Source organism: Balaenoptera ricei, chromosome 7, assembly GCF_028023285.1.
Source record: "Balaenoptera ricei isolate mBalRic1 chromosome 7, mBalRic1.hap2, whole genome shotgun sequence".
Classification (NCBI taxonomy): Eukaryota; Metazoa; Chordata; class Mammalia; order Artiodactyla; family Balaenopteridae; genus Balaenoptera; species Balaenoptera ricei.
The window spans coordinates 86566582-86594373 of NC_082645.1; the positions used below are offsets into that span (position 1 = coordinate 86566582).

Here is a 27792-nt window from a genome sequence, read left to right on the forward strand (position 1 = left end):
GGGGCGGGGCATTGTGAGTTACATGCCTGCGCTCTGAGGAGGGCGCGTGGAGGGAACTCTGGTCGTGATTGGTCCGTCGTAACCAGGTGACCGAAGGACACATTCCGGTAGGCAAGGGCCGGCCGGGCTAGCTACTTTCAGTCAGGAGGCGGCGGCGGAAGGAGGAGGAGCTCCGGCTGCGCTCTCTCCCTGCAGTGGCTGCGCGTCTGAGCGCTTGTCTGGTTCCCACCCCTTTTAAATAAGCCGGTCTGGTCACCGCCCTCACAGACTAGTTGGTTCCGGGGAGGCGGCGGCGGCGGCGGCGGGGGTGCGGCCGGGGCCGGGCCCCTGCCCGGGGCCCGGCGGCTGGGCGGACAGGAGAGCGGCGGGCGAAGTCGCGTCTGCATGTGCGGCACAGCCCCGGCATAGCCCGGGGCTGCCAGTGCCCGCCGCGCCATTGTTGGGGGAGGGGGCGGCTTCTGAGCTCGGCGGAGTCGGGGGACGAGCGGAGGCGGCGGCGGCGGCGGCGAGGAGTGAAGGCGCCCCATGGGGAACTCGCTGTCTTGTTGCCTGTCCCCCAATGCCTGCCGCAAGTTGGGCCGGCGCAGGGGGTCAGCGGAGCCGGACTGCGAGTCTGAGGTCTACAAGGCGGCGGCCGGGAACGCGGTGGCAGTAGCTCCGGCGGCGGCTACCGTGGAACCCGCCGAGTTGGATTTCGCAGGTGGCGAAGGCCACCACCTGCAGCACGTCAGCGACCGGGAGATGCCCGAAGGTAAGAAGCGGCGGGCGCGCCTCGCCCCTCGCGGGGTCGGCGCCGTCTGCTCTCGGGCTTACCTCTGGCCTCCGCCGCCCCCAGGGTCCCCCGGGAGGGAGACGCCGCCTAGGGCTCCCTCTTGCCCGGAGTTGGCTCTCCCAGGGCTGGGCACCGGGGACGAAGGCTGGCTCTGCTTGGCGTCCCCACCCCTTATTCTTTACCAGTCGCGTCCGGCCAGTCTCCTTCCCTCTTCCCTACCCGAATGCCCAATTCTTTCCCCCGTTCCCATTTCCCAGCCCGGCCTGAGACCCTCCAATCCGCGGCCCTTCCTGTTGGTGGTTCTATTTGTTTAACATCTCGTGGGACTTAGCAGAGACTTTCTGGTGTATTCTCTCTTTTCTTAATGAAAACTTAAATACTCTAACTTCGGCGTATCCATCCCGTCTCCCTATCCAGATGGTACCTAAGCGAAGGAACTAGGTAAGGGCCTGATGATAGACTTCTATTCGTTAAGGTAGTTGATACTCGAGACAATTAAGACAAACATTAGAGGATTTGTCATTTAAATTCAAAATAGAGATGGACAGAGTCAGTGTGGTGTTCTTAACTAAAATTCTTTGGATTTTAATGTTTTCAGTCGCCCTGATAGAAGCTACTTTATCCCTTCTAACTATAATTTGAACACGATAGGAAAGAAAATGGTGGGAGAGGGGCTTAAAATAACTGTGAACGGTGTGAAACGTTACTGCCACGGCTGCAGAGAATAGTTGTTGGGTTTTTTTTCTTTACCAAAGGAGACCCCATGGAGTTCTGATTACTTTTAAATTCCCACTTTGACACAAGTATGTCTTCAGCTGCACAGCCTTAACCGACTTCTTTTGCACGTTGCCTGTTCTAAGGGAGGGGTGAGGTGGTTCCTGAGACTGCTGGACAGAAGTTTCAAAGGAGAAAAAACAAATTCAGATTGTAATTTGTAATATAAAGGTTTGGGAGTTAACATACCACATCCATCCTGCAGAAAAATGTCTCCATGGCTCCCTCCTCCACCCCCCCCCCCACCCAGTAGAATACTATTTAACTTTAGGAATGTTCAGGTAAAAGTTCTGAAGACTAAGTGGCTGGGGGTGGGTGTTGTCGGGGAGGAGAGGAGAGAGAGAAGAGAGGAAATGTTTGATTTTTGCCTCTAGAATTTTGGAAAGGGATGGCTCTAGGTTAAAAAAAAAAATTTCTGGGTAGCATAGTGGCACTTTAATAAAGACTGTTCTTTGAAGTATAAAACATTGTATCATAAAGATGTTAAAGCCCCACTGGCCCATTTGTTTCATTTAAATGCCAGAGATTATTTCATTATTTCATAGACGAAATGTCTTACAGCTCTTCTATTTAAATTTTAGTTGGGTTTATTTAATTTCTTTAAAAGTTAGAATAATTAAGCCTGTGGATTCACCCTTATGATGGACGTGGCTTTGTAAGTGGAAAGTACTCCCTTTTCAGAATAGTTAGATATTGTGAAAGAATGAACAAATTATGTGAATTAATTGTAGCTTTAAACACAAAGCACGTAAGTACTTGTGAAAACTGCTCTGCTTGTTGCTATAAGGTAAGCCTCTAAATGATTTTTAAAAACAGTTAGTAGTTGGCTAGTGTAGGATGAGAGACGAAAATTGGACCTTTATAGAATTCTTTTAAGATGTACAATGCATTTTCTTGTGTATTTCACTTGGCCCTTCCATCTACAAATAAGGCCCGTATATATTCTCCCTCTGTTGCCGATGAAGAAGCCAAGACTTAGAGATCTGAAATGACTGTGTAACACAGCTACTGAACAAAAGAGACAGACTTGGGAGGTGGTAGATATGCCAAATTCAGTTCTTGGGATGCTTAAGAAACTGTTTAGAGTGCACCTTATATTTTATAATTTATCCATAAGTTAGGCCTATCTCAGCATACTCCAGTTTTGATTATTGCCATTCCAGTTGATTGTACACAACTCAGAAGCAACATTTACCTCTCCATTCTCTGTCTGTACATACATTGCAATGGATATGAATAAAAGTAGAAGTCATGAAATAGCCTAAATTTATCAGTCAGGTAAACACGTTGATATAATTTAAAGAATTTGTTCTGGTGAAATCCAATTGAAGCCGAGAATGCCCTGGACAGAGGGACATTAGGGGAAGCTGGTAAGCGGGCAGGTAAGGTACTAAGCATTTAGCATACGACTATGTATGATAAGGAAGGAGTGCTAAATCAGGAACTGGAAAAATAGAGTTCATGAGTACAGAATTTACCTTTTTATGTTTAACAGGATTGTTAAAATTTCATTTCAATTTGTCTTTTTTGGGGGGGCATTCAATAAAGTGATAAGAGAAACCTCAATTTCAGCATTTGCCTATTAATGAAGTTTCCATAGAAACAAGGTCAGAACACCAAATATAAAGCACAGGCACATTGGAAGTTTGCTCTTTATGTCTTTATTTCAGACAATTTTGTATCAGTTTCCCTGGAAACTGAGAAATACCTACTCAGATATAAAACATTTTGGCTTTTCTACAGTGAAGAATTATTTGGTTACTTAGAGAAAATCGTCCATAAATGATGCTCTGTCTTGTTCTTCAGAAACATTGGAGAAGAACATGATTTCTTCAAGCCATCTCAAAAAAGTAACTCCTAAGAACGTAGTATAGATTTCAGATAGACTCAAAAGAATTTTTTACTACTTTGTCTTTAACAGTATATCTAATATAACTGATGGTAGTGTCATAATAGAAAATAAGATGCTACGGTCCTATTATCTGATTTTATTTTTATTCATCAACTTTTCATACAGCCTTTATGTTCTGACCTTAGGAGCTTTGCTAATTTTCTGGTGAAAGGTGCTCTCTCAAGTGACCCCTACCTCCCATCCCCCTGAAGAGTGGGTAGGGAAGGAATTGGCAATATGATGTGGAAAAACCTCTGAGCAACAGATCTTTCCTTTTTTTGGTGACAGTATTAATAAACATTTGATGTAAAAGATTTAGAAAACACAGAAAAGTCCTTCACTCACACTCAGAATATCCAGAATCTTTATTAATATTTTGGTGTTGATTCTTCCTGAACCTTTTGTATGCATATAAACATAACATTGTGTTTATTTTACAAAGATGGGATTGTTCTTTATGTGCCACTTTGTCACTTTTTGTTATAAAGAAAAGTAACGGCATGAAGCTCCTGGAACCGTGCTGGCACCTAGAGAGTGCTCCAGGGTGATGTATTTCCATGCAACTGCGCATAGCTCTACAGCCTGCCTTTTACCAGCTGTTTACTGTGCCATCGAATGGTTGGAGCATAATTCATTTACCCAGCCTTTATGGTTGAGCATCTTTTATAATCCCATTATAATGCTTTATTCAGGGGACACAGGTAAAAACTGATGCATTGTATTGATACTTCCCTATAGCATTCTGATTGTACACTTTGTCTTACGACTTCATTAAATTCATAGGGTGAGTCATTTTGTAGTAAAGGTATTTTAACATTAAATGTTCTTTTCCCAAATTAAAGTTACCATTGATTTTTCACTGAACATTAGATTTCCTCTTTTAGGTTTTCGTGGTTCTTGGTAACCTGTCTTGTGTCTTTGATTCTGAGTAACTAAACTACTACTCTAAGAGATCTGAAATTAACTCTGGTCTTAGGTGACAGACACATCAAAAGACAGCATTAGAAGAAATCTTAGATGATGTGGGAAAATTGGGAGAAACTTAACTGGTTTTGGGTACACTGAAACCTGATTATTAGGCACCATTCCAGAGGCAGGACAAACAGTGGTTAGACAAGACAAAACCCGTATCCTAACTCAGGTCCTTCCTTTCTAGAGGTGCCTGGGGGCTGACGACACAAGAATAACATCAGGTAGTGAGAACACTAAGAAAGAAAATGAAGGTAATGGGCTGGGGAGGAGGACAGTTTTACAAGGGGTGGTTAAAGACAGCTTCTCTCCTTAAGCGACCCATGAGCAGTCCTAAGAGAGCCATGTGAGGCTGTGGGAGAAGAGGCTTCTGTGCAGTTCCTAAGAAGGGAATATGCTTGATGCGTGCCAAGGACAGAAAGATGGGTGGCTGCAGCTGAGTGAATGAATGCCAGGAGGAATATGGGGGATTAGGACCTTGTATGCCTAGTGGGCCTTGACCAAAAAATATGAATTTTAGTCTAATTGTAATGGGAAACCATTGAAGGATTATATGCAGGGGAATGATGTTAATTCTTAGAAAAAGGGAAGGGGGGTAGAGAGGGTGGAGGGAGATCAGACCAGCTACTGTGTGAGAATAGACTGTAAGGGTGGAAGGAAGCAGAGAGGGAGACCAGTTAGGAGGCTGGTGCGGTAGCTCAGGTGAGAGCCAACAGTGGCTTGAACAAAAAAGCGATATTAATAAGGGTCTAAAATAGGCTGTAGTATATAGATTGCTCTTGCATTTCATTTGATTCTCACCATGTTCTGAGTTAGGTAGTGTAGGAATTCTTCTCTTAGGTATAAATTGAGTTGTCCAAGGTTTTAAAAATGAGTATTGATAGAGAGTAGGACTGTAAATTCCAAATGCATGGCATATAGGAACAGAATTTATTGTTGACATTATGTGAGCTTCTTTGGAATACTACCTTTTTTCTCACCCTTTTTTGTTGTTGTTGGTTTAGTGTATTAAAGTAATAAAACTTAAGAGTTAAAACAGTAACACTGCGTAATGTGAAATGAAATGAAAGTAACTTGCAACCCAGAAAGGTTCTTAAAAGTCCAAGAAACTGAGTAAAGTACTCTTTAGAAATATATAAAGCCAGGTGTACTTACCTATGTGTCACCTCTCAGTCATGATCACTGTAACACTGATTGAGGATTAAAATAAGGCAAAACTGAGAACCAGGGTAGAGGCAGGTACAGAAGCAGTTGGAAACCAGAGCTGGGAAGTTTGGAAGCCAGGATGGTCAGAAGCTAGGAAAGCAGGATCAAGGCGTGGGTGAGCAGTAGCCTGGCAGGTGCAGGAGCCTGCTGTGTCCCCGCTGGTGAGGCCGCCCAGCTCAGGGCCGGCTGGCGGGACCTCCCTGACTGCGGTGGCAAGTGTGGACTCAGAGAGATGAGATCATCAGTTTCCATGGTAATTGTAAGGGTTGTAATGTTTGTCTTATGAGCCATAAAACTAATACACTGTGCGGTACAGGGACGCTAGGGCAGTTCAGTAAACGCAGTGGTCACCGTTAAGTGAACTGGTGCTCAGCAGTTGGCCCAGAAACTGCTGACATCTCCTGTTTATTTGGAATATATTGAAATCAATATGTTGATATTAATCGCTTTCTGAAATATGCTGCTTCTGTCAGATGCTTTCTTGGTCACTTCCCTCTCCCTCTAATATTTTAACAAGGAAAAATCATTTATCGACAGTTTGATAGCATAGTTTTAACACTTTTAGCCTTCAGTAATGCATTTCATTTGTTCTAAGTTGCCTATGTTTTCACACTTTTAACAACTGCAATTGAGATGGATCTTAACAACTGGTAGAATCTTAGATTGGAGGAAAAACAGTATTCAGTGTCGGTGGTGTTTTACAGGTTTCCTCTGAGGAATGTTTACATTAAGACCGAGTTTAATTTTTTTTTAATCATACTTTTTCTACATCGACCTATCATGCTGTCAAATAAGTTGCAATTTAAATTGATAATACAAAAATGATGGGTCTTAAAATACAGTTTTAATCATAACCCCTAATCATGAGCTCAAGAATATTTCTCCTGGGTAAAACATTCTTAGAGGTTTCTAAAGAAATAACTTTCGGAAGAATCCATGTAATTTCCTGAATGCACAGTAATTTCCTGAAGTCTCTAAATTACTGTGTGTGCATGTGGTGGGGAGAGGGATGAGAGGGATGGTGGGTGGTAAAGCTTTGCTTAATAGTTGGCAGTCTTACCTTTGTGATAGTGAAGAGTGTGGTAGGTTTTATCACAGTCTCCTTAGGCTCTTGGGAAGATAGTTAATGGGAAGTGCAGAAATATTGTGTGTATGTATGAGTTTACTGTCTAATGGCTCACATGTGCATTCTATAAGGTAGTGATGTGGTATTTTTCATTAGCAAAAAGTGCAAGTTATATAGAAAATTGTTAGTTATATAGGCTATAAACAAAAGATTAATATTTTCTGAAAACCTCATGCAAACTGACAGCAGTAGGGCCCTGGTGTTTACAGTACATTCAAATGATAGGCCAACTCACCAAAGTGGAAATAACACTGATAACTGTGGGAAAATGGTCAAACTGTGTAATCAAAAGAAATACAAATTAGATCTACAGTGAGGTTCCTCATTCATATCAGTAGGAATTTTTTTTTTTTTTTCAAGTATCCAAAGCAAGGGTAGGAACTCAAAATGTCATGATTGGTAGCATTATACCCTAATGTGCCCCCCACCTTCTTTAGGAAGCAATTTAGCATTGTACATGGAGCCATGAAAGTGATCTAACCTTTTGGCTTAGTCATTCCACTTCCGAAGATCTTTGCTAAGGAGATAAAACCATTATTTTAAAAACTATGTACATGAAGATTTTCCTCATAATATTTTAAGAATAGAACTTTGTAAGCACCAATCCCCAGCAATAGGGGATTGGCTAAGTCCAGTATAGGAATAACACTTGATGGGCCAGTGTGTATTCATTAGACAATAAATATGCAACAGTGGGGTGGAGAGCGCTTGTTGGTAACAAGAAGACATAAATAGTACACTAATTAGAGCTTTTTTTAATGTATAAGAAAAGCAACTAAAAGTAACGGTTGTGAATCATTGTGTGTTAATGATTGTGAATGGTTGTGTGTAATTTTTAAACAGAGCATCGTTTTGTCTCATGCAGATTTTTGTTCATGATATTTGTTAAAGGAATGAGCAAGTGACTTTTACCTTTCCCCACCTTTAGTGTGATCATCAGTACTGCTGATTAACCAGGTCTCCTTCAGTTGCAAGTTAAAAGAACATCACAGAGTTAAGCACTACTTGACCCAGGAGTGAAATGATCTCCTCAGTTCTGCTCTCCTCTGTTGATGTCTCCTGAAAAGCCTTTCCCCTCATGATAGCAAGGGGAGTGTCCAGCAGCTCAAGACTAGCTAAGGATCCTAGAGTACAGTTCTGCCTTTCTCTTTTCTTGGGAAGTCCCAGGACAGCTGTGATTGATTGGCCGGTCCTGGGTCCTGTGCCTACCTTTGAACCCCCTAGGATAGAGTAGGGAGAGTGCCAGCTTTTTTCTGGTCACTTGGGCTAAGTTTACTTTTTTTTTTTTGCATGTTGTCATTTCTTTTATCCCAGCCTTCTTGATTTTTGTATTTAGATGTGTAGTAGCACATCTTGGTTTGGCGGGTGTGTGTGTGTGTGTGTGTTAAAGCTTGCTTCTCTTTGATTCTGGCACTTAATTTTCCTGGACTTCCATTGAAAATTGTTAAGTTTTACCATGCCATAGACACTGATAAATAATACAGCTACTTTGCAAACATTTCTGCTTATTTTTTAGATTCAAATGTAGTCTATTTACTTTCTTTTTGGTATAGGTAAGTAGTCATGAATTCTTTCGGAAGCTATAGGTTAGAGGCAGCTGTGAAAGTCTCTGCCTGCCATTTTGTGTACAGCTGAAATAATTTATTTTCCCATTGTCTTAGTTTTTCAAATATGTAGGAGAAAAAAACTTTAAAATAATTATATGGGTCTTTTACATAAAAATGTTGAATAGAATATTTTCTCCAAAAGCAGCTTGATAAACTTCAAATTCAGTGAAGGAATTTTCATGAAGAACAAAGCAGTTGGTTTAGCTCTGTAAATTACTAGTGCTGGCAATGACATTCAAATGGATGGCTCAGATTCCTGTTAAAACGGGAAGTCCCAAATTACTGTTCGTGCAAAATTCTTTCTGGGTGGGAAAAGGGGATTCTAGGTAGATACATTTGTGAAATGCTGGGTTAGACAGAATTCACTACTAGACTAATTAGTTTTTAATATATCAATGTGTGTATTCTTTGGATTCTCTAAGAGGCAGGGATATATTTGTATTTCACTTTGACCATCAAAGCCATCTTTCAAAAACAGATCAGTTATGATGTGGTTTGGGAAATAATTGCCTTAACCATTACTCTTTATCTGAATCTTGGTCCAGTTTCTTAAAAGATTGGTGCAAGGTGGGCTACAGGCAGACCCACCTTTTCGTGTAGGTATGGCCAAAATTTTTTTCTAGTAGCCCTATGATCTGCTCCAGAAAGTACTCTTATTGAAGCCCCAAATTAATCATGCAGCGTGGAATGAAGAAGTGAGTTTAGCTTTGGAAATAGAGGGCAAAGTTAAAAATCACTATCATGGAAGTGTTCCTCTAGATTAGAACATTGAACTTTTATGTAGTCCTCTTAAATCTGCCATGATGAATAGCCCCCAGATAAACCACAGCCAATTAAATGAGTTCATTTGTTGAATGGAGTTAGAATTAGCCATTTGATTGTCTGAAGAACATTTGCCAAAAGCAACTCACTTCGTTTTGGCATATTTGATATATTGAGCTGGTATCTGACAGTAGTTGGCCACAGCATAACTTGCTTCTTGAGACTGTTCCTGGAGTGTGCTAGTAATATCAGCTTTAAAAGAGGGTGACTGAATTTTTAATTGATAAATAGGAGGGGAGTCGCATATATGATTCACCTAAAACTGGCATAGATTATTTAGGTGCAAGTTAAAGAAGTCTAAGACATAGCCATGGTTTTATTCCACATGTATGGAGAGTTTCTACAATTTTGCTGTTTCCCAATAGAATTTTTATATTGTGCCTTTACTAAAATTGCCTTTTTGTCATTACTAAAAGCTCTTCTCAAGACTATTAAAAGTGGTTTCAATCAATGTGTAGCTATCTTTAAAATCATGTATTTTTCTACTCAACTAAATCACCACACCTTTTTCTCTTCTTCCTATACAGACTTAGCTTTGGAACCAAACCCTTCTGACCACCCAAGGGCAAGCACAATTTTTCTGAGCAAACCTCAAACAGATGGTAAGGCAATGCTTTTTTTTCCCTGAGAAAAAGAGTGAAAACTGTTTTTGTTTTGTGTATTATAGGAGGTATTTAGAAAAACTCTTAGAGTGGTTTAAATGTTTCACTTTTTTTATGTATTCACTTGTCTTATTTTAATATGTTGATGATACAGTTTCCTTTAGTTGTCAGTGTTTTAGGGAGGAGAACACTTAGACTATCTGTTTATACATTTTGCCACCTCTTTATCAACATAGTCAACTGGCCACATGATTTAGATGTGGTCTATTTCTCCATGCTACTTTGTCCTTTTCCCCTTGCTCCGAAGAGCACATATGTTAAAGACAAATGATAGGGTTTAGGTCACAGTTAGGTTTTCATTTGATCAAATCAGAAAAATCAGTTGTTATATATGGGAATTGAGCCTTGTGATTTTGGCCCTGTTTTACACAGTGTTCAACCAGACGAGCCTATCTCACATCCAGATTTATGCTACTCAGAACTTTTAAGCTATTCAAAACTTTCTCATCCTAATGTAGTGCTGTGCCAGGGTAATAAGAGCAACATGCCATATGGGGTTTTCCAGAAGATTATCCTCAGCATGTGAAACTCATATAAATCTCCTGTGTCCTCCTTGTTTTAAGATGAGAATCAGAACCGTAGAATTTTTTGCACTCCTGCTTGCCTGCTTGTCTTCCTTAATGTTATGTTAAATCCTAGTTTATTTGCTAAAAAGCCATACGTGACCAAGTTGTTCAGTTGATTACGAGAGCAGGAATACAAGAAGTGAACATTCCATAATATTTAAAGTGAAGCAGCACAATAAAAAACGGAGGTTTGGTTTTTTGTTGTTGTTGTTTTGCTTTTTGTTTTTTTCCGTTAGATCACTGGTTTTTATAAAAGGATATAACTCAGGAACAGCCAGATGGAAGAGATGCATAGGGCCAGGCATGGGGACAGGGCACAGAGCTTTGATGCCCTCTGCAAGGGTACTACGTGTTCACCAACCTGGAAGCTCCTGGGGTTTCTAACTTGCATTTTTCTAGTGTGTGTACTTGAGCCACTCATTTCTGGTTAGGATTGCTCTATTTCTCAGTTTCTTCCAGAGCCATGAGCTGCTCACATGTAGAGGGGCTCTGGAGACAGTAAAAGAAAAGCTGTCCCATGCCTGTCTCTCTCTTCAGCCTTAAGGAATCTGTGCCTGTGATGCCTGTCTGGAGTTAAAGGAGGCAATGTGAGCAAGAGTGTGGCCTAAGACCCTCTTCAGGCTTTTATTCTTCTGGCCTTTGTTGGAGCAAAACAGTTTTGTGTGCTGTAGATATGTTCATTTAGGTCAGCACACTCATTTTAAAATTTACGTTTAACGTAGGTTACTTTCCAGTTGTGTATTTTTTCAGTAAGGTATTTGAGTAGGTTACCATTAAGTGGTTCAGGATGCTTCCAGAGATACTGGTGCGTTCGGAGATGAGTGCCTGGCCAGAAACTGGTTCTTAGAGTTGTCATCTGTAGATTGTGGTAATTAAAGTAAGCTGTGTGTAAATGAAGAATTAGAAAATACTCCTGGCTAGTAGTTCAGCTATGCAGCAGGTAAATTTTTTTATTAGCTAAGTTTCTCACCTGGCCTAATTTGCTTTGTCCTTTTCTTTTGTAAATGGGGAGTCTTTCATTTGTACCTAATACAGAATATCTATTAGGTCAAAAAAGTGAAACTAAGTTTTTAGATTTTATTTCTAGGACTCATCTTGCTGGGTGATTTAAATTATATATTTTGTTGGAAATTATTTTAAAAAATAGAATGGAATTTTATCTCATTGTGTTATTGGTAATCCATCAAATAATTAGTGACTACTTTTATTTTTCTATGGCATTTGTATCAGAATTCATCAGTTAATTTTTTTTATTCTTAGTGCGGGAAGAGAGGAAGAGCAACCATTTAAACCATGTAAGTAAACAGTTGAAAAGTTAAGAAATTAATAGTTTGAATTAAAAATATGTCTGCCATGATTCCTAAAAATATGATGGATCCAATACTGTTAGCATGGACCTCTTTTTGGTAGATTTTCTAAATCTCTGTTTTCCTAATTATCAAATGTATTCAGGAAAGTCTTTGACTTAGTAGTGCCCATTTTTTAAGGGTTCTGACATTTAAGTTAAATTTCACTAATATGGTTGTAGTATAAAGATCTGCCTTAAATTCTTTTGCCTTATTTTTTTGATCTTATTTTTTAACCAAAGTAATAAAAGTATAACAGGTAAGTTAATTTTTAGCACTGTCCATTGACTTCTTGTCATAGCAGGTGACAGCTTAGCTTCTTCGGTCCACCATGACGTTATTTCCCTCCCTGTGTTCCCTCAACATGTATCAGTTTTTATTAAATCAGAATCAATGTTTACATTACTACGACTCTGCAAATATTGTGCATTGCTGAGCCATATAGTTCTCTGACTGTGCCTCCTCCTTGTACACCCTTCATTCTTTTTCTTAAATATTAATGAAATTGGAGCACTTCTGCACTTCTCTAGGATAACCCAACCCCCCTTTTCCTAGCCAACGTGATCTCACACAGCCAAATGCAGTAAGTAGCTCCCTGCCCGGTCTCCCTGCTTTCACATTCTTCATTTTTTCTGTGGAATTAATTTCCTGACTATATTCACTTGCCTGTTTTCTAACAGCTATTTTTTTCCCCAAATGTTTTAACATTTGTCACATGCCTATCAAAAACATTTTCCGTCTACTAAGCCACATCTGTTCCATTTTTTTCTTGGAGACACTTTTCCCCAATCTTTTGTCTTCCTACTCCCATATAGACTAGTGTTCCCCTAGGCCTGCTCTATGCCTCTTTTCCTGGGATATCTGTGTGAAGTCATCTGGGATCTCACATAACTCTGCTCTCTTATGTTGGATCCCCTATGTCCTAGATTCTGTTTCCCTCTTGTCTTGTTATACTTCCTTGTTTTACTGGAGCACATTTTCCTGGGAAAAGGGCACATGGGCAGAAAGTTTATAGAGATCTAGCCTGTCTGAAACTCCTTCTATTTGATAAAGTATAGAATTCTCAGTTGAAACTAATTTTTGCCGTTCTAAAGACACTTCCCTCTCATCTTCTCATTTACACTGTTGCTCTTAAACCTGTTGACATTGTATGGTACATTGTACATTACCGATTTTAGTCATTTTCCCCCATCCCTTCCTTCTCGGGAACCTTTTAGTACCTTCCCTCTCCCTGGGATTTTGAAATTTCATAATTTGGTTTGGTATAGACCTTTTTTGTGTGTTTCTTTGATATTCTGTTTTTTCCTTCCAGGTTCCTATTATTCAGATGTTGGAAGTCTTAGACTTACCAGATGGCTAACTTTTTTCCCCTCCTGCTTTGCATTTTGTCTTTTTGTCCTGCTTCCTGGAGATTTCCTTGACTGTGCTCTAATCCTTCTATTGAATATATTGTTTTGTCTACCTTATTTTCAATTTATAGAGTTCTCTTATATCCTGTCATTCTTTTTTTCACTGATGCAATTTCAAGTTCTCATTTGCTCCTGAGTTTTTATCACTCCCATCAATTCCTTCTTCCTGTTTGGTTTTGTTTTTTTTTTTAAAGCATCCTTATATTTTATTTTATTTATTTATTTTTTGGCTGCATTGGGTCTTGGTTTCTGCACGTGGGCTTTCTCTGGTTGCGGTGAGCTGGGCCTACTCTTTGTTGGGTGCGTGGGCTTCTCATTGCAGTGGCTTCTCTTGTTGCGGAGCACAGGCTCTAGGGCGTGTGGGCTTCAGTAGTTGTGGCTCATGGGCTCTAGAGCGCAGGCTCAGTAGTTGTGGCGCATGGGCTCAGTTGCTCTGTGGTATGTGGGATCTTTCTGGGCCAGGGCTCGAACCCGTGTCCCCTGCATTGGCAGGCGGATTCTTAACCACTGCGCCACCAGGGAAGTCCCATTCCTTCTTCCTGTTTTGATCTCTTACTTGTTGGGGGCTTCCCTCAAACGTGTGATGGTCCTTGGCTGTCTGTTAAGATCTAATTGGAAGCATCACTTGGACAACTCGTTAACTGATGGGCCTCACTGCAAGGATTTGGGGACCATGCCTCTGAACTCTGAGCCTGCCTTGGGTTCTGTAAGACAAACTGGTTTTCTTGTTCCTGTCCTAGTCACTCTCTGTAGGTACCAAGGTTGTGCTTCCTCTGTTCTGCCATGTCAGTTACCACTCCTTTATCTAGTCTTTTCACCTTTCAAACATTAAAAATCATCTGCTGTTTATCCTGTCTTATGTATAGCTTTTTAAAAAAATGCCTTTAATTCTAATGAGATGATATCTGAAAGAAGGGGGAGAGGAAATAGATTTGTGGTCAGTCTACTCAAACTTAGATTTATTCTTTGAATATAGGTTCTGAGTTTGAAGTTTAATTCAATCTAATTAACGATATTAATTCAGACAATATTTTTGATTATACCTATAATTAGAATATTATACTTTTCTACTAAGGCCTGGAGTATGAATTCTATTCAAACCACTCACCCTACCATATTGTCCATTAATGTGCAACATAGATGGAGTATTACAGACTTTTCAGTTAAAGTCATTGATTCTTAATAAACGTATCCAAAACTTGTGAGAAGGGGGAAGAAAAAAGTGAACTTCAGCTTTATTCTCTTTTTTTTTTTTTTTCATTTATATACTTTTATTTGGGAATGTTTAAATCAATACAGAGAAAACTAAATTTCAGAGACACTGAATATCATTAGTTTGGATATCATTACTTTATTATAAAAGAAACACGGAAATTATTTACAGGATGAAAGATTTCAGAACTTCAGTGGCAGCTTCACGTGATGCCATTGGGGGAACGGGCAGCTTCACGTGCTGCCATTTCAATAGTGACTTATTTTAGTCGACATATTTTCCAAGAATGTCACCATCTCTAAATAAGAAATAATCCTTGTCATCTAGAACTACTTTGGTGCCTCCATATTCTGGGAGAAGAACTTTATCTCCAACTTTCACACTAACTGGTTGAATCTCTCCACCCTTTCCTTTAGAGCCTGATCCAACAGCTACTACCATTGCTTGCAATACTTTTCCTTGCGATTTTTCTGGAAGCATAATGCCTCCTTTGGTTACAACTTCGGGTGCACTTCTTTCAACTAATACTCTGTCAAAGAGGGGAAGAAACTTTCTAAATGCCTGTCCTGCCATGACTCGGGTTGCCGCCCTTCGTACTCTCGCTCTCTCCAGCTTTATTCTTTTAATGGGTTAAAATCAGAGGCAGTAGGCACAATGGGAAGAGTCATTGGGTGGGGGCAGGATTTCAACAGGTACTTGACCTTTAATGATAAGCTTTGAGGGTTGTTACTTACTAGCCTCCTAGGTATGATTATTTTCTAGTCTTCACCATTAAACCTGAAGTCTACTAAGCAACCTTTCCCCTTATAAAGATTGTAAAAGTCCATGTATTTTGTCCTTAGTGCTGAATGAAGATAAATACTCTTCTTCAGTGACCAATTGAAATAATACCTATGAACATTAAACTGTCAGTAGTGTTTTTTGCTACTTGTTTTTTTTTTTGTATTTGCATTTTATACCCTTATGTGTGTCAGTGCAGTTTATTGAGGTTGTGAGCCAGCAATGGTAAGGCTTTAATCATAAAGGACAGTTATCTTAAATTTTCAAGCAAGATGAGAGGAAAGTAATCTGCTGGCAGCTAACATATCTAGGCTTTGCTCAGAGGCTTCAATTCTGCCATCCTTTAGTGAACACTAGATGCCGGAAAGTTTGAATAGTTTCAGGAGTAGGCCTGTGGAAGTGTTTCTTTTGTAGGATCGAGCCAGTAGACTGTAAGTTGCTGATACATTAAATGAGCCCCCATAGGACTATAGACCACATCTAATTAAAAATTTTAAATGTTTTAGCAGTAATATTTCCAAAGACAAATCAATATACATTCATAATAGAAAAAAAAGTTTTTAATAGAGGAAAACAGGATAAATAGCACCCAGAGCTCTACCAACTAGTCTATATTTTGGTACATTTCCTTACTATTTTTATTCCCCTCATATATATAGATTTTTGGTCAGAATTGACTTTTCTTACGTGTAGTGTATGTCATATTATACCCTAATAGTAGTGACCTTAAAAGATAACCTGCTTCGTTTAGAATCAAAGTATTTGAATGAGTGAATTTTCATTTTTCATGCTGTATCTGTTTTTTGAGATTCTAAAATTACACATTAACCAAATAGCTATAGTTTTAGTTTAAAACATTTCTAGCTTGAAGGAGAAATTAGTCTTCCAAATAGTGATACTGTTTCAAATATGTTACATCTAGAACTTTTTGTTAATAAGGAATAAGTGGCTTTGCATAAAGCATCTGAAACAAGCAAAATGGTGTTTTATATATGCCATTTGGATATTTCTGATTATTGGATACTGGCAATTTTTATTTAAATGCTCTGTATTTTAAAAAGCATCAACTAGATTTTCTCCCTGCCTCACCTTTCATGTATTTGTGGAGGACATTGATGGGAGAGTGTGACAGCATGGTGAAAACTATTTTATATTAATAGGAGGAAGGAGGAAGGAAGGCTCATCTGAATTAGTAAGCAAACAAAAACCAAAAACAAAACCCAGCTTTAAAATTGTTTGTATTCTGTGGTATTAAAGAATGCTACTCTTCCTTCCAGTGGCTTTCAGTGATTGGGATTTGGTTATTGGCCTTACTTTAAGGAAGAGAGTTGTCCTAACATAGTTTAGGCCATTTTGGTATTTGACTGTTGCCATGTTCATGGGCTCTTCACAAATAAATGGATACTTCTAAAGTGTTTTAAAGATAGTTCATTCTCTAGAGGGTCTCAAAAAGTTCTTTGTCACCTATCCAACACCACTGTAGATAAATTCTCACGAATTTGTATCTTTAGTAAGATTTACCTCCAGTTGTAACTGATCTTAAATAATTTCTCAAACACTTGTTGAATCCTAATTTGTCCCAGATTCTGTGCTCAGTAGCTGGAGGTAGGAGAAGAATCTTCCTAACCTGGAGAAGCTTGTTTACTTAAGAGGGTGGTACTATGCAAGCAGCTGAGACCATGGAACAGTTGGTAAATTAGATGTGTGAGTGTGCAGAAAGTGAGAAGTTTTGTGGTGTGCCTGCTGGCAAAGGGATCCTAGAGGAAGATGGGGTCAAGCTTGCTGGGACAGGAGGAAGAAAAAGGCACTGCAGGCAGAGAGCAGCATGGGTGAGGCAGGAGTGTCAAATAACACGTAGAACAGAATTAGTACAATTTTGAAATGAATGGCAAGTATTCTCTGAGGTTCTCACTTGAGTAATGTCATGGCAGTCTTACTTAAACATGAAGTGAGAAGTTAAATTCTCAGAGTTGTTTTATCCGTTTTTTTTGGATGCGAGAGAATCTTTAAGCAGTACCTTTTTGTCCTCCAGATAAGGAAGTTGAGGCCCAGAGGGACTTACGGCCCCCAGCTTTTTAGCGATAGAGCAGCCCTGGCACGCCCAGCCTCTGATTCGCAAACGCTTGTCTCGTCGCACCGTCTCCTGAACGAGTACATTTGTTACTGGGGTGCATTGACTGCAGTGAGATGCTCCGGCGTCGGTGTTACAGAAGGCATTACCTTTTAGTGTAGTAAATGAATAGAAATGGGAAATCTCAGCTGCATTTCATTGCTTAAGGAAAAAACCCTGAAATCCTATTCTAAACTTTTTACATTATTATAAAGGTAATTTATAATAGGCGCTTGCCAGGTTTGATTATAGGTACTATATCAAGGCAGCATTTTATAACCCATTTCTCAAAGCTCGTCTGTGGAAGTCAGAGTATAGAGGTTTCCCATAGAGCTGCACATGATATCACACTCAGGCAGTTCATGGAGTGTAAGAAAAATCTTAATGCTTTATCGTTTGACATTTTAACCAAGGAAAAAAACACACTTTATAGGTTTAACTTACTGTGACATTTTCTTCTATTTCCCTTCCCCTTCAGGTATCTCCAGGGCAGCTTACTAAAAAGTATAGCTCATGCTCAACAATATTTCTAGATGACAGCACAGTCAGCCAGCCTAATCTTAGAACCACAGTAAAAAGGTGAGTACAAGTAGGTTGCCAAGGGCTGAGTGACAGACCCCCTTATCGCTAAAAGCATCCTAGCCATACATAATTTCATTCATTTGAATTGTCCTTTTCAGTGATCAGGTTAAAAAACTGGTGTCAACTATAGATTGATTTCAAGAACCTAAATATGAATTTTCAGTTTCCATTTTAATCTTAGAGCGCTTGATAGAAGGGAAAGCCAGTTAGCAAATAAGAAATCCCAGAAAAAGTATAAATCTTTATTTGACGCATTTCTGTTGTTAAGCCATTGTTGAACATAATGAGAAAGAGAGGCACTTTTTATTGGCTATTTCTAGAAAAAATTATTTCTTTATGAGTTGTAGTCCTCAAACAATGTATACTACTTTGGAAGCTACTCTTAGAAGAAGGAACAGCTTGTCCCCTACTGGCACCAAAGCGAATCTGCATTTAAATTTAATTGGATTTTGCCAGATTTATCCCACTGTGCATTTTTTTTTTTCCTGCACTATTTCTGTATGAAATTTTACTTCTCCTTCCTGTCCCCCAAAGAGGGGGAGAATATATCAAACCAGTCTTAAGAAATACACACTCAAGCTTAATTTCTTTGTAGATGAAATTTGTTCAACTGAGGTTTTAACTTAATAGACACATTTAATTTTTGTTTATATATATAAATATATCTCCAACACACTGTATCAATCACAGCAGAGAACAATAAAAGAGGTGAGGTTTCGGAAACGTGGCTGTGGTCAGGCTTATACTTAAGGAGACACGAACAGTGTCATGATGATGGAAACTATTCTTTAATTTCTGGGAGCACCTCATAGTCCACAATTGGAGATGCACTTTCAAAACACCCTAATAATGAACCTTTCAAGCTTATTTAAGAGAGAAAAACCAAACGGGATGCAGAGCTTCTTGCCTCCTCCCTCGCGGTTGTCCACGAAACATTAACATCTCCTTAGGATATGAATGTTGATTTTCCAGAACACAGTTTGGGAAATGCTATTTGAAAATATTAATGTCCTTATCCTTAATTTTATTTGTTGTCTTAATTTTATAAGCTAATTATATTTTTAATTGGTTTTTAATGTGCCAGCTTTTTTTTTAGCTCTTTAAATTATCAGTAACTTCTACTTTAATTAAAGACAGCAAGTTCACAGTCATAATAATGTAACTTTCCTCTCTTGCTTACAATAATAGTTGCAGTCAAATCATGTTTCAGCAAAAACTGAGCCCCATCTCTAAAGTCCTGAGTTTGGGCACTTATCACATCATCACTGAATGTTTTTATTCAGCCAAGACACTGAATCTGTGGGTACAAAAACCACTCTACTTTGGCTAGAGTCGCAGCTTCTTTTGAATTCAAAAGAGTCTGATGTCCAGTATATAATTCAAAAGTACTTTGAAGGTTAACCTTGCTCAGGGACTTCCCTGGTGGTGTAGTGGTTAAGAATCTGCCTGCCAACGCAGGGGACACAGGTTCGAGCCCTGGTCTGGGAAGATCCCACATGCCGCAGAGCAATTAAACCCGTGCGCCACAACTACTGAGCCTGTGCCGTAGAGCCCGCGAGCCACAGCTACTGAGCCCGTGTGCCACAACTACTGAAGCCCACGCACCTAGAGCCCGTGCTGTGCAACAAGAGAAGCCACCACAGTGAGAAGGCCGCGCACCACGACAAAGAGCAGCCCCCGCTCTTGGCAACTAGAGAAAGCCCGCACGCAGTAACAAAGACCCCATGCAGCCAAAAATAAGTAAAATTAAATAAAATTAAAAAAAAAAAAAAAAAGATTAACCTTGCTCAGACAAGTAGGTTTCATCCTTTTTTTTCCCGACCTAGTCTAATTTTTGGAAGTACAGTAAATTTTAATTTGCTCTCATGAAGTTTTAAAAATGATCATTCATCACATTCATTATTGGTGAAATAAAGGTTTACTGAGAAAATTAATAGGGCCAATTGGCTTTTAGGAATGATTTTGAAAATGTTTATCATGGGGTTAGTTTTCAGTGGGGTAGTTGTTCTCAGTGGGGTAGGTGAGCCTTATTAGAATCACTTATGCAACTTTTCAAGATATATGTTTCTGGATGCACAAAGTCCACCCGCCTGCCCCCGCCTCCAAGACACAGTGTCTGTGTGTCTGTCTGTCTGTCTGTCTCTCACCCACGCACACACACCTTTTGACAAGATGGGGAATGATGTGAAGCATGATTATATGGACAAAAGCATCCCGAGTGATTCTCCGATCTTAACCCTAACTCATTCATCCCTAAACTTTGCTGCACGCTGCAGTCATCTGGGGATCTTTAAAAACAGTCCTGATGCCCAAGTCATACCCAGTGCCGGTTAAATCAGAACATCTTGAAGCAGAAGCTAGGCAGTTTTTAAAGCTTCTCAGATGATCCCAGTGTGCAGCTGAGCTTGGGAGCCACTATTTGGTTAGAGGGCAGGAGAAAGAGAACTGCTTCTGATAATTAGTGGGACCTTAGGTAAGTCAGTTTTAAGCCTTGGTTCCCTTCTCTGTAAAATGGGTTGTTTAATTAAATGTCATCTACGGTTCAGTGGTCCTTTCCATCATAAAACTTCTAATGCTGTGATTTTAAAATCAATTTGAAGATGAAACTTTGAAGCACTATAGAAGTATCCATCTTTGATGCTAACGGTGTTACAGGCCTTTATACAAGTGCTAAGATTCTATAGACCTATTATAAAATTCAGATTTGCCTTCCCTCAATTGTTTTGAGTTTCATTTTAGACACTGAGAACAAAGGGGAGCATATAACTTAACCAGAGAACCCCTTTGTTGCCTAATATACAACAGCTGTGAATAACTTAGGAATATAGTAACTTAAAAAAGACTACCTAAGGACTTGTATCTATCTGTTCGTTAATACTTTATTTAAAATAATTTGGAAATACCTGTCATTAATAGTATACTGTGTAGTATTATGCTGTATTATTAGCACTGCTTATTTCAGGATAGCTAGACCTATCATCAGTTTTGTGGCTATAAAATTTTGCTATTAAATTTTCTAATAATTATGTAAAAGTGATTTTAAATCATTTTGGTATAGAGCACTTTTATTATTTACTTTTAGGGAAATAATGGAAAACGGATGGGTAGGTGGATAGCGAACTAAATCAACTGAAATGCAGGGGCTAACAAAAAAACCACACACACACACACCCCCCCACACACAAACTACTATATGGCTTAAATTTAAGCATGTGTATAGATAGATATAACTTGTACAGGACAGAAGGTTTTGTGGGTAGAAGGACAAATGACAGGGGAAATATGTAATAATTTATATATTATAATAATCAACCAAAACATGCCTTCTAACAGCATATCTAGCATTTTGGGTCTCCTAATTTTGCTAAAAGCTGAAGAACCTAAAACAAGGGGGAAAGAACCCATGTGGTACTGTTCTGAATTCAAGGATTTCGGGGCCACTGGGCCTCTGGAAGGTCTTCCCTCCTTGCTAACCCCTTTTTAAAAATGTCTTCAGGCCTGATATGATAAAAATCAGTTATTACAATGTATTTTTTTTCCTCCACAGTATGACCTTTCACCTTTTCACTAAGGTGAAAGTTACCAGAATTGTTGGTTACCTTGTATTATTGTGTAATTAAAGCCAGCAAAATGGGTACCAACAATTTTGGAATATTGTGCCAAAAGCTTTAAGCCTGAGATTTTAAAAGTTTAAACAAAAATTCAATATCCTTTATTTGGAAATTTGATGCTCAGTTTTTATTTGAAAGTTACTGAATTCATTTTCACCTGAGAAAATTACTAAATCTCCGCTTCACTGACTGGGAAACTGAAAACCAAAAATTGTTGATTTACTCCCTCCCTGAAGGCTCTTAAAAGGCAGCTAGTGAGTGCTGTGTTTGAAACCACAGTGGGCTGCAAGGGCTGTTTTCTGCCTTTGCTGGAATGGAAACTGAAGGCATTTTGATTAATGGCTTTAAAGTCTGCATCGTTTATTTTATTCTGATTTTAGAACCACATCTGGTATTATTTGCTAAAAATACTTATTGAAAGAATTAGATTTCTAAAAAATTGATTAAAAATCGATGACAGCCATTCAGATGTAAATACACACACACACACGGAGGCATTTCAGAAAGATGGTAAAATAAAAATTCAGGACTTATTATTATGCCTTTATTCCTAAGTGTGAGATCGCAGAATAAATGTAAAGAAAAGTTGTGATTAGAGGTTGGGAGATGTAGACTAGACCATTGTTTTCAAAGAAGCAATTCCTACATCAAGTATCATAGAACCCGAAATAGACCACCTTTAGTAAAACACAGCTCAGGAGCCATTTGTAATGTTTGAATTTCCAAGCTGCTTGGGATGTAGTAGTGTAAGAGATAACACACCGCTGAATGTGGTTCTCTCTTTGTCCTCAGAGCACGGAACTACAGATGTGGTAACAAAACTGTGGCCTCTACCTGCTTGGACAGAACCAGGCGGGAAAAGAGATGTAATGAATCTGACCTCTTGGTGCCCATAAAGGAGAACTAAGCAATATGGAACTATCTCCTGATCAGCACAGATGACTGAAAATCAACAATGAGCTATACAAGTCAATAAACCTGAGAAATAACCACGGGGCTTGTGGGGAGGGGACAATAAACAGAGAAGAATATTATGATTAAAAATGATAGAAGCTACAATATTCTCTTAACACTTTGTTCAAAGAGGTCACAAGTTCATGGAGTCAGAAAATCAAATATACTTTAAGATGCTAGAGACCCAGGGAGATAAATTATGAGACTTGCGTTACCACCTAACTTGAAGCTAGGGCTGGGTTCAGAACTCATGTCTACTAACACCAAGCCAGTGTTATTTCTAGTGTGTTTACTTGTTTTATATTCGTAATGAGTTGTCATAAATGTCAAAGTCCTTCTGATTTATTGCAGTGTGATAAGAATAATGGTAGACGTGAACATGGCTTCCTGGGCAGGACGTGTTGGACTCATTTGTTAAGACACATTTGTTTTGGCTGCATCACTCATGCTTTGGTACTTTATGTCCAGATACAAGTCCAAAATTTTCACTTACTGAATTACCTAAAACATCTTCAGATGGCCAGTGTCAGCCACTAAGACCAGTCCCGGAAACTTGAACCAATAACTAGAGAGCCGTCAGGTCCTGGGAAACGTCTAACTCATTCTTTCTGTCCTATGATTTCTAAGTGCTATGCTAAATGCAAAGAACTGTAAAATGATTGTTTTTAAGAACACGATCATTTAAAAATAGGAAGTAATGTAAAAAAATCAGTTTATATATAACTCTTCAAATATCCTAACAGCATACCTTATCTCAGTATTATAATTTTTATTAACTATCTATATATACATACATCTTTTTGCATCTATACATAGTTTATGTTTGTTTTACATATATTTACTTATATTACACCCATCACCCCACCTAGACTGAACAACAGGTGAAAGCATAGATCATGCATTTTTCCTATTCTTTCCATTTTTCCATGCCTTGTAACATCTTATAAGATAATGAGTGTCCAATAAATATTGTGTCCTGATTTAATGGCTAGGAAAAACTTTTCAAATGTGTAAAAGATCACTGCAGGGTCTGGTCTAGGCAGTGCTAGCTGAGCTTCCTCTAATGTGGACAAGAAGTAATATTAAGTGGGAGAACAGAACAATTAGGTGAACTATTAGGAAATGCCTGTTAACAGTTTGGTCATTGAAACATCTCTATGAAAATAATTTCTATGAGAGAGAAAGACAGCAAACATTTATCGAGCACTTATGGCACATGGGGCTTGTTATGCATTTGATCTTATGAAATTCTCACAGCAAGGTTAGAAAGTCATTATCGCTAGCCCCATTTAACAAATGAGGAGACTGAAGTTCAGAGGGACTACATAATTTGCACACGTTCGTCTCGCTAAAAAGTGGCTAGAATTCAAATGCTGGTCTTCGACTCTAAAGCCATTAATTACATTAGGCTGCCTCCAGTTTAGATGATGATATCATCCAGTGATACTTTTTGAAGGTAGCAGTTCTTGGTCTTGCAGGGGAGTTTTGAGAAAAAAAAACTTTTGGCTTGAAAAATGTTTTTTTATTTTTATTTTTTATATTTATTTTTGGCTGTGTTGGGTCCTCGCTTCTGTGCGAGGGCTCTCCCCAGCCGCGGCAAGCGGGGGCCACTCCTCACCGCGATGCGCGGGCCTCTCACTATCGCGGCCTCTCTTGTTGCGGAGCACAGGCTCAGCAGTTGTGGCTCACGGGACCAGTTGCTCCGCGGCACGCGGGATCCTCCCAGACCAGGGCCCGAACCCGTGTCCCCCGCACTGGCAGGCAGACTCTCAACCACTGCGCCACCAGAGAAGCCCGAAAAATGTTTTTATTTTTAGTTTGTGAATGCGTCCCAGTTTCTCCTATGTTCCTCCATAATATCCCCAATGTTTCCAAAAGAAAGCTTAATGGCAGTGATTAATCTCTATAAAATGTCTTAATTTCACAAAGGACATTTTATTTTATTTTGACATTCACAAAGCACAATGTTTTCTGGGTCATGAATCTGTAGCACTAGACTGGTTTGCACAGAATATCTTCATAAAGGTGAGCCATTGACCCTCCAGACACTAGCAACTAACTCTTCCCTTTTCCTAAATGTTCCCTGAGGATTTTCCTCACCTTCATGTGTGTATTAAAGATAAACTCAGCTTTCTTTTTTAAATAAATGAAGGACTCCACAGTGGAGACACAATTCGAAAATGAGGCTTTTATACCATTCCTGGAAAGGCAAAATATTTGGGGCCACTGAATCAAAATCATAAAGAAGTTTGAGAAAAGCCAAGTTTCCTCACCTGCACACAAAAATCCCACTCTGCAATATTTCCCAAGATACCTGATTGGGAAGCTGTTAGCAAGTATGCTCTAGATGCCTGCTTGAAGCAAGCAAACTTGAAAGGGAGCAGAATCCAGGATACAAGCGATACCCTCCCCCCACCCCAGTTTAAAGCACTTGACACATGCTACAATATGGATGGATCTTGAAAACATTACACTAAGTGAAATAAGCCAAACACAAAGAACAAATCCTGTTAAGATTCTACTTATAGGGCTTCCCTGGTGGCGCAGTGGTTGAGAATCTGCCTGCCAATGCAGGGGACACGGGTTCGAGCCCTGGTCTGGGAAGATCCCACATGCCGCGGAGCAACTAGGCCCGTGAGCCACAACTACTGAGCCTGCGCGAGTGGAGCCTGTGCTCCGCAACAAGAGAGGCCGCGATGGTGAGAGGCCCGTGCACCGCGATGAAGAGTGGCCCCCGCTTGCCACAACTAGAGAAAGCCCTCGCACAGAAACGAAGACCCAACACAGCCAAAAATAAATAAATAAATTAATTAAAAAAAAAAAAAAGATTCTACTTATATGAAAACCTAGAATGGGCAAATTCATGGAGACAGAAGGTCAATGAGAGGTTACCAGGGGCTGGGAGCAGGGAAAATGGGGAGCTGGTTGAGTGGATACAGAGCTTCTGTTTGGGATGATGAAAAAGTTTTGGAAATGGATGGTGGTGATGGTTGCACGGCAATGTGAATGCATTTAATGCTATGAACTGTACTCTTAAAAATGGTTAGAATGGTAAATTTTATGCTATATATATTTAACCACAATTTAAAAATCATCAAAAAAAAAGACAGCAATATATAAATGACTATAGTACATGGCATATAAGCTACCAGGGACATAAAAATGAAGTACATAATGGTGCAAATGAGGGAGGGATAAATAATGAATAAAGAAATGGAAGCCCACACACAAAAGCACCCTGTTACCTTAGGAATCTGGTTTTGGAGAAGCATGATACACAGTATACTTCTCTCACACTAACACGGGAAGCCTTTGTTTTATCAGGGTTCTATGAAAATTCAGTGCCTTGTCTTCAGTTGACAAAGATCCGGGGCCAAATATATGGTAGACTTAGAGCTGGGAGTGGCAGGGCAGGGTTGTGTTTAATTAGTAATGGCAGAAATTGCCCTGGGAGGTTGAGACAATAATCACCGGGAGCAAGTGAATTCATGGGCTGCCACGGGACAACGGGGAGTTCCTGACCACTCGTTCCCAAGGTGCTTATGCCCCTGGCAAATACCACAGTTTCCACAACCCTTAAAATACGGCTCACTCTCTCAAAGCAGATGGACTGCTTCGTTTGTCTCTAAGGAAAATTTGGTTCAAAGTTTGTAATGCATATATTTTTTTCTTCCTAAGAGGAATTCTTCTCTTACCTTCCAGATCTTCTCCAGCTGTTCAAGGATGTTGGAAACCCCAGGAAACAAAGGTTGACCCTGGAACATTTCAATAAAGATGCAGCCTGCACCCCTAACAAAGAAATAAGAGTCAACCCAATACTTTCAAGGAACCCATACATGCAAAACTGAACTACTAGCATTTCACCTCCCAAGAAATACTTTGAGGACAATTAGATAGGGGCCACATACTATGAAAAGTCTTGGCAGAAAAAGTCCCTATGTTAAACAAAAATAAAAACAGCCTGCAGCTTTTTGTTAAAATGGGACACAATGGGCATTTAGGAACACAGTATAGAAAGCAAACATTTGAGTTCATTCAAGCTCATTAACAATCTATTTTATGAGAGGCGGGGAAAGTACTGAATCTCCAAACTGAATACCCTCTTTCACTGAAACTAAGATGCTATCATTGTAAGAAGCATCATTATTGTATGTACTTTTAAGAAACAAACAAAAAAAAACTCCCACAAGTTAAACTGTGATGATCAGAATGTTTCTTTCATATTCATTGAAAGGGCTGTTACAAATTTAATTAGACAGATTATTTCACCATATATCATACTTGTACATCCAAAAAAAAAATGGAATATTAAGTGGAAGAAATTGGTTTAGCTACTCATCAAACTTTTTGACATTCAGCATTTGACTCGGACTCTTTGATGTCTGTGTTTATCCATGGTATCGTCCTTTGACGGTATCGTCAGGAGTTTGATGATACAGCATTTTGTAAAATAATCCATAAAACAACCAAGAGTCATTGGTGCTGGGGCTCCTAAGCTGACCTTGCAGTTACGTGTTAGCCCACTTTTGACTCCAGCTTAAAGAATGTTGCTAAACATGTCTGATTCATGCCTTCTCCACAACCATTTGGTTCCTAGGGGTTAAAAAGAAAAAAAAAAAAAAAGAGGTCTCCTGTCTTCCAAGTTACTGACACCCATTCTGCAAGTTTTGATGCTGCCATGTTGGATGTCCACACATGTACAATGGTAGCTACAGTCATAACTGAAGTATGGCTGACGGCTACTGTAAGATGCTACTGATTTTAAGACGCATCCTGATTTAACAGAGAATGTGCATCTTAAAATAGATTAAATAGGGAGAAATATAAATTTTCTTTCCTACTTAGTCAAACTGGAGAATAATTCCTCAGGAACAGTAAGAAGTAAGATTTATTTTGCTAATAATGCACATTTTTACTCTTTTAAAAAATTTTTATTTATTTATTTATTTATTTTTGGCTGTGTTGTGTCTTCGTTTCTGTGAGAGGGCTTTCTCTAGTTGTAGCAAGCGGGGGCCACTCCTCATCGCGGTGCGCGGGCCTCTCACCATCGCGGCCTCTCTTGTTGCGGAGCACAGGCTCCAGACGCGTAGGCTCAGTAATTGTGGCTCACGGGCCCAGCTGCTCCGCGGCATGTGGGATCCTCCCAGACCAGGGCTCGAACCTGTGTCCCCTGCATCGGCAGGCAGACTCTCAACCACTGCGCCACCAGGGAAGCCCAACACATTTTTACTCTTACAAATCTTTATTTATTTATTTATTTATGGCTGCATTGGGTCTTCGTTGCTGCACGCGGGCTTTCTCTAGTTGTGGCGAGCGGTGGCTACTCTTCGTTGCGGTACACATGCTTCTCACTGCGGTGGCTTCTTTTGTTTCGGAGCACGGGCTCTAGGCA

The 27792-nt window shown here is 39.6% G+C and overlaps 3 protein-coding genes across 3 annotated transcripts in view; 1 reads left to right on the top strand and 2 right to left on the bottom strand.

Moving 5' to 3' along the window:
- Positions 1-327: 327 nt before the first annotated feature.
- Positions 328-22494, top strand: LOC132369143 (cyclin-Y-like protein 1). Its single transcript, XM_059928477.1, has 5 exons — positions 328-751; positions 9695-9769; positions 11656-11690; positions 17732-17832; positions 22239-22494. Exons 1-5 carry the CDS (start codon positions 526-528, stop codon positions 22351-22353), a joined length of 552 nt encoding a protein of 183 aa, XP_059784460.1. The 5' UTR covers positions 328-525; the 3' UTR covers positions 22354-22494.
- LOC132368627 (10 kDa heat shock protein, mitochondrial-like) lies at positions 14415-14951 on the bottom strand. Its single transcript, XM_059927346.1, has one exon. The coding sequence runs from the start codon at positions 14934-14936 to the stop codon at positions 14628-14630; it is 309 nt and encodes a 102-aa protein (XP_059783329.1). The 5' UTR covers positions 14937-14951; the 3' UTR covers positions 14415-14627.
- The window catches only part of CDK15 (cyclin dependent kinase 15), a 79970-nt gene continuing 69431 nt past the window's right edge, over positions 17254-27792 (bottom strand). Inside the window, exons 10-11 of the mRNA XM_059928482.1 lie at positions 26096-26189; positions 17254-17363 (exon numbers count right to left, since the gene is read on the bottom strand). Of these exons, the coding sequence (XP_059784465.1) occupies positions 17304-17363; positions 26096-26189 (154 nt within the window). The 3' untranslated portion in view covers positions 17254-17303. The remainder of the gene's footprint in view (positions 17364-26095; positions 26190-27792) is intronic.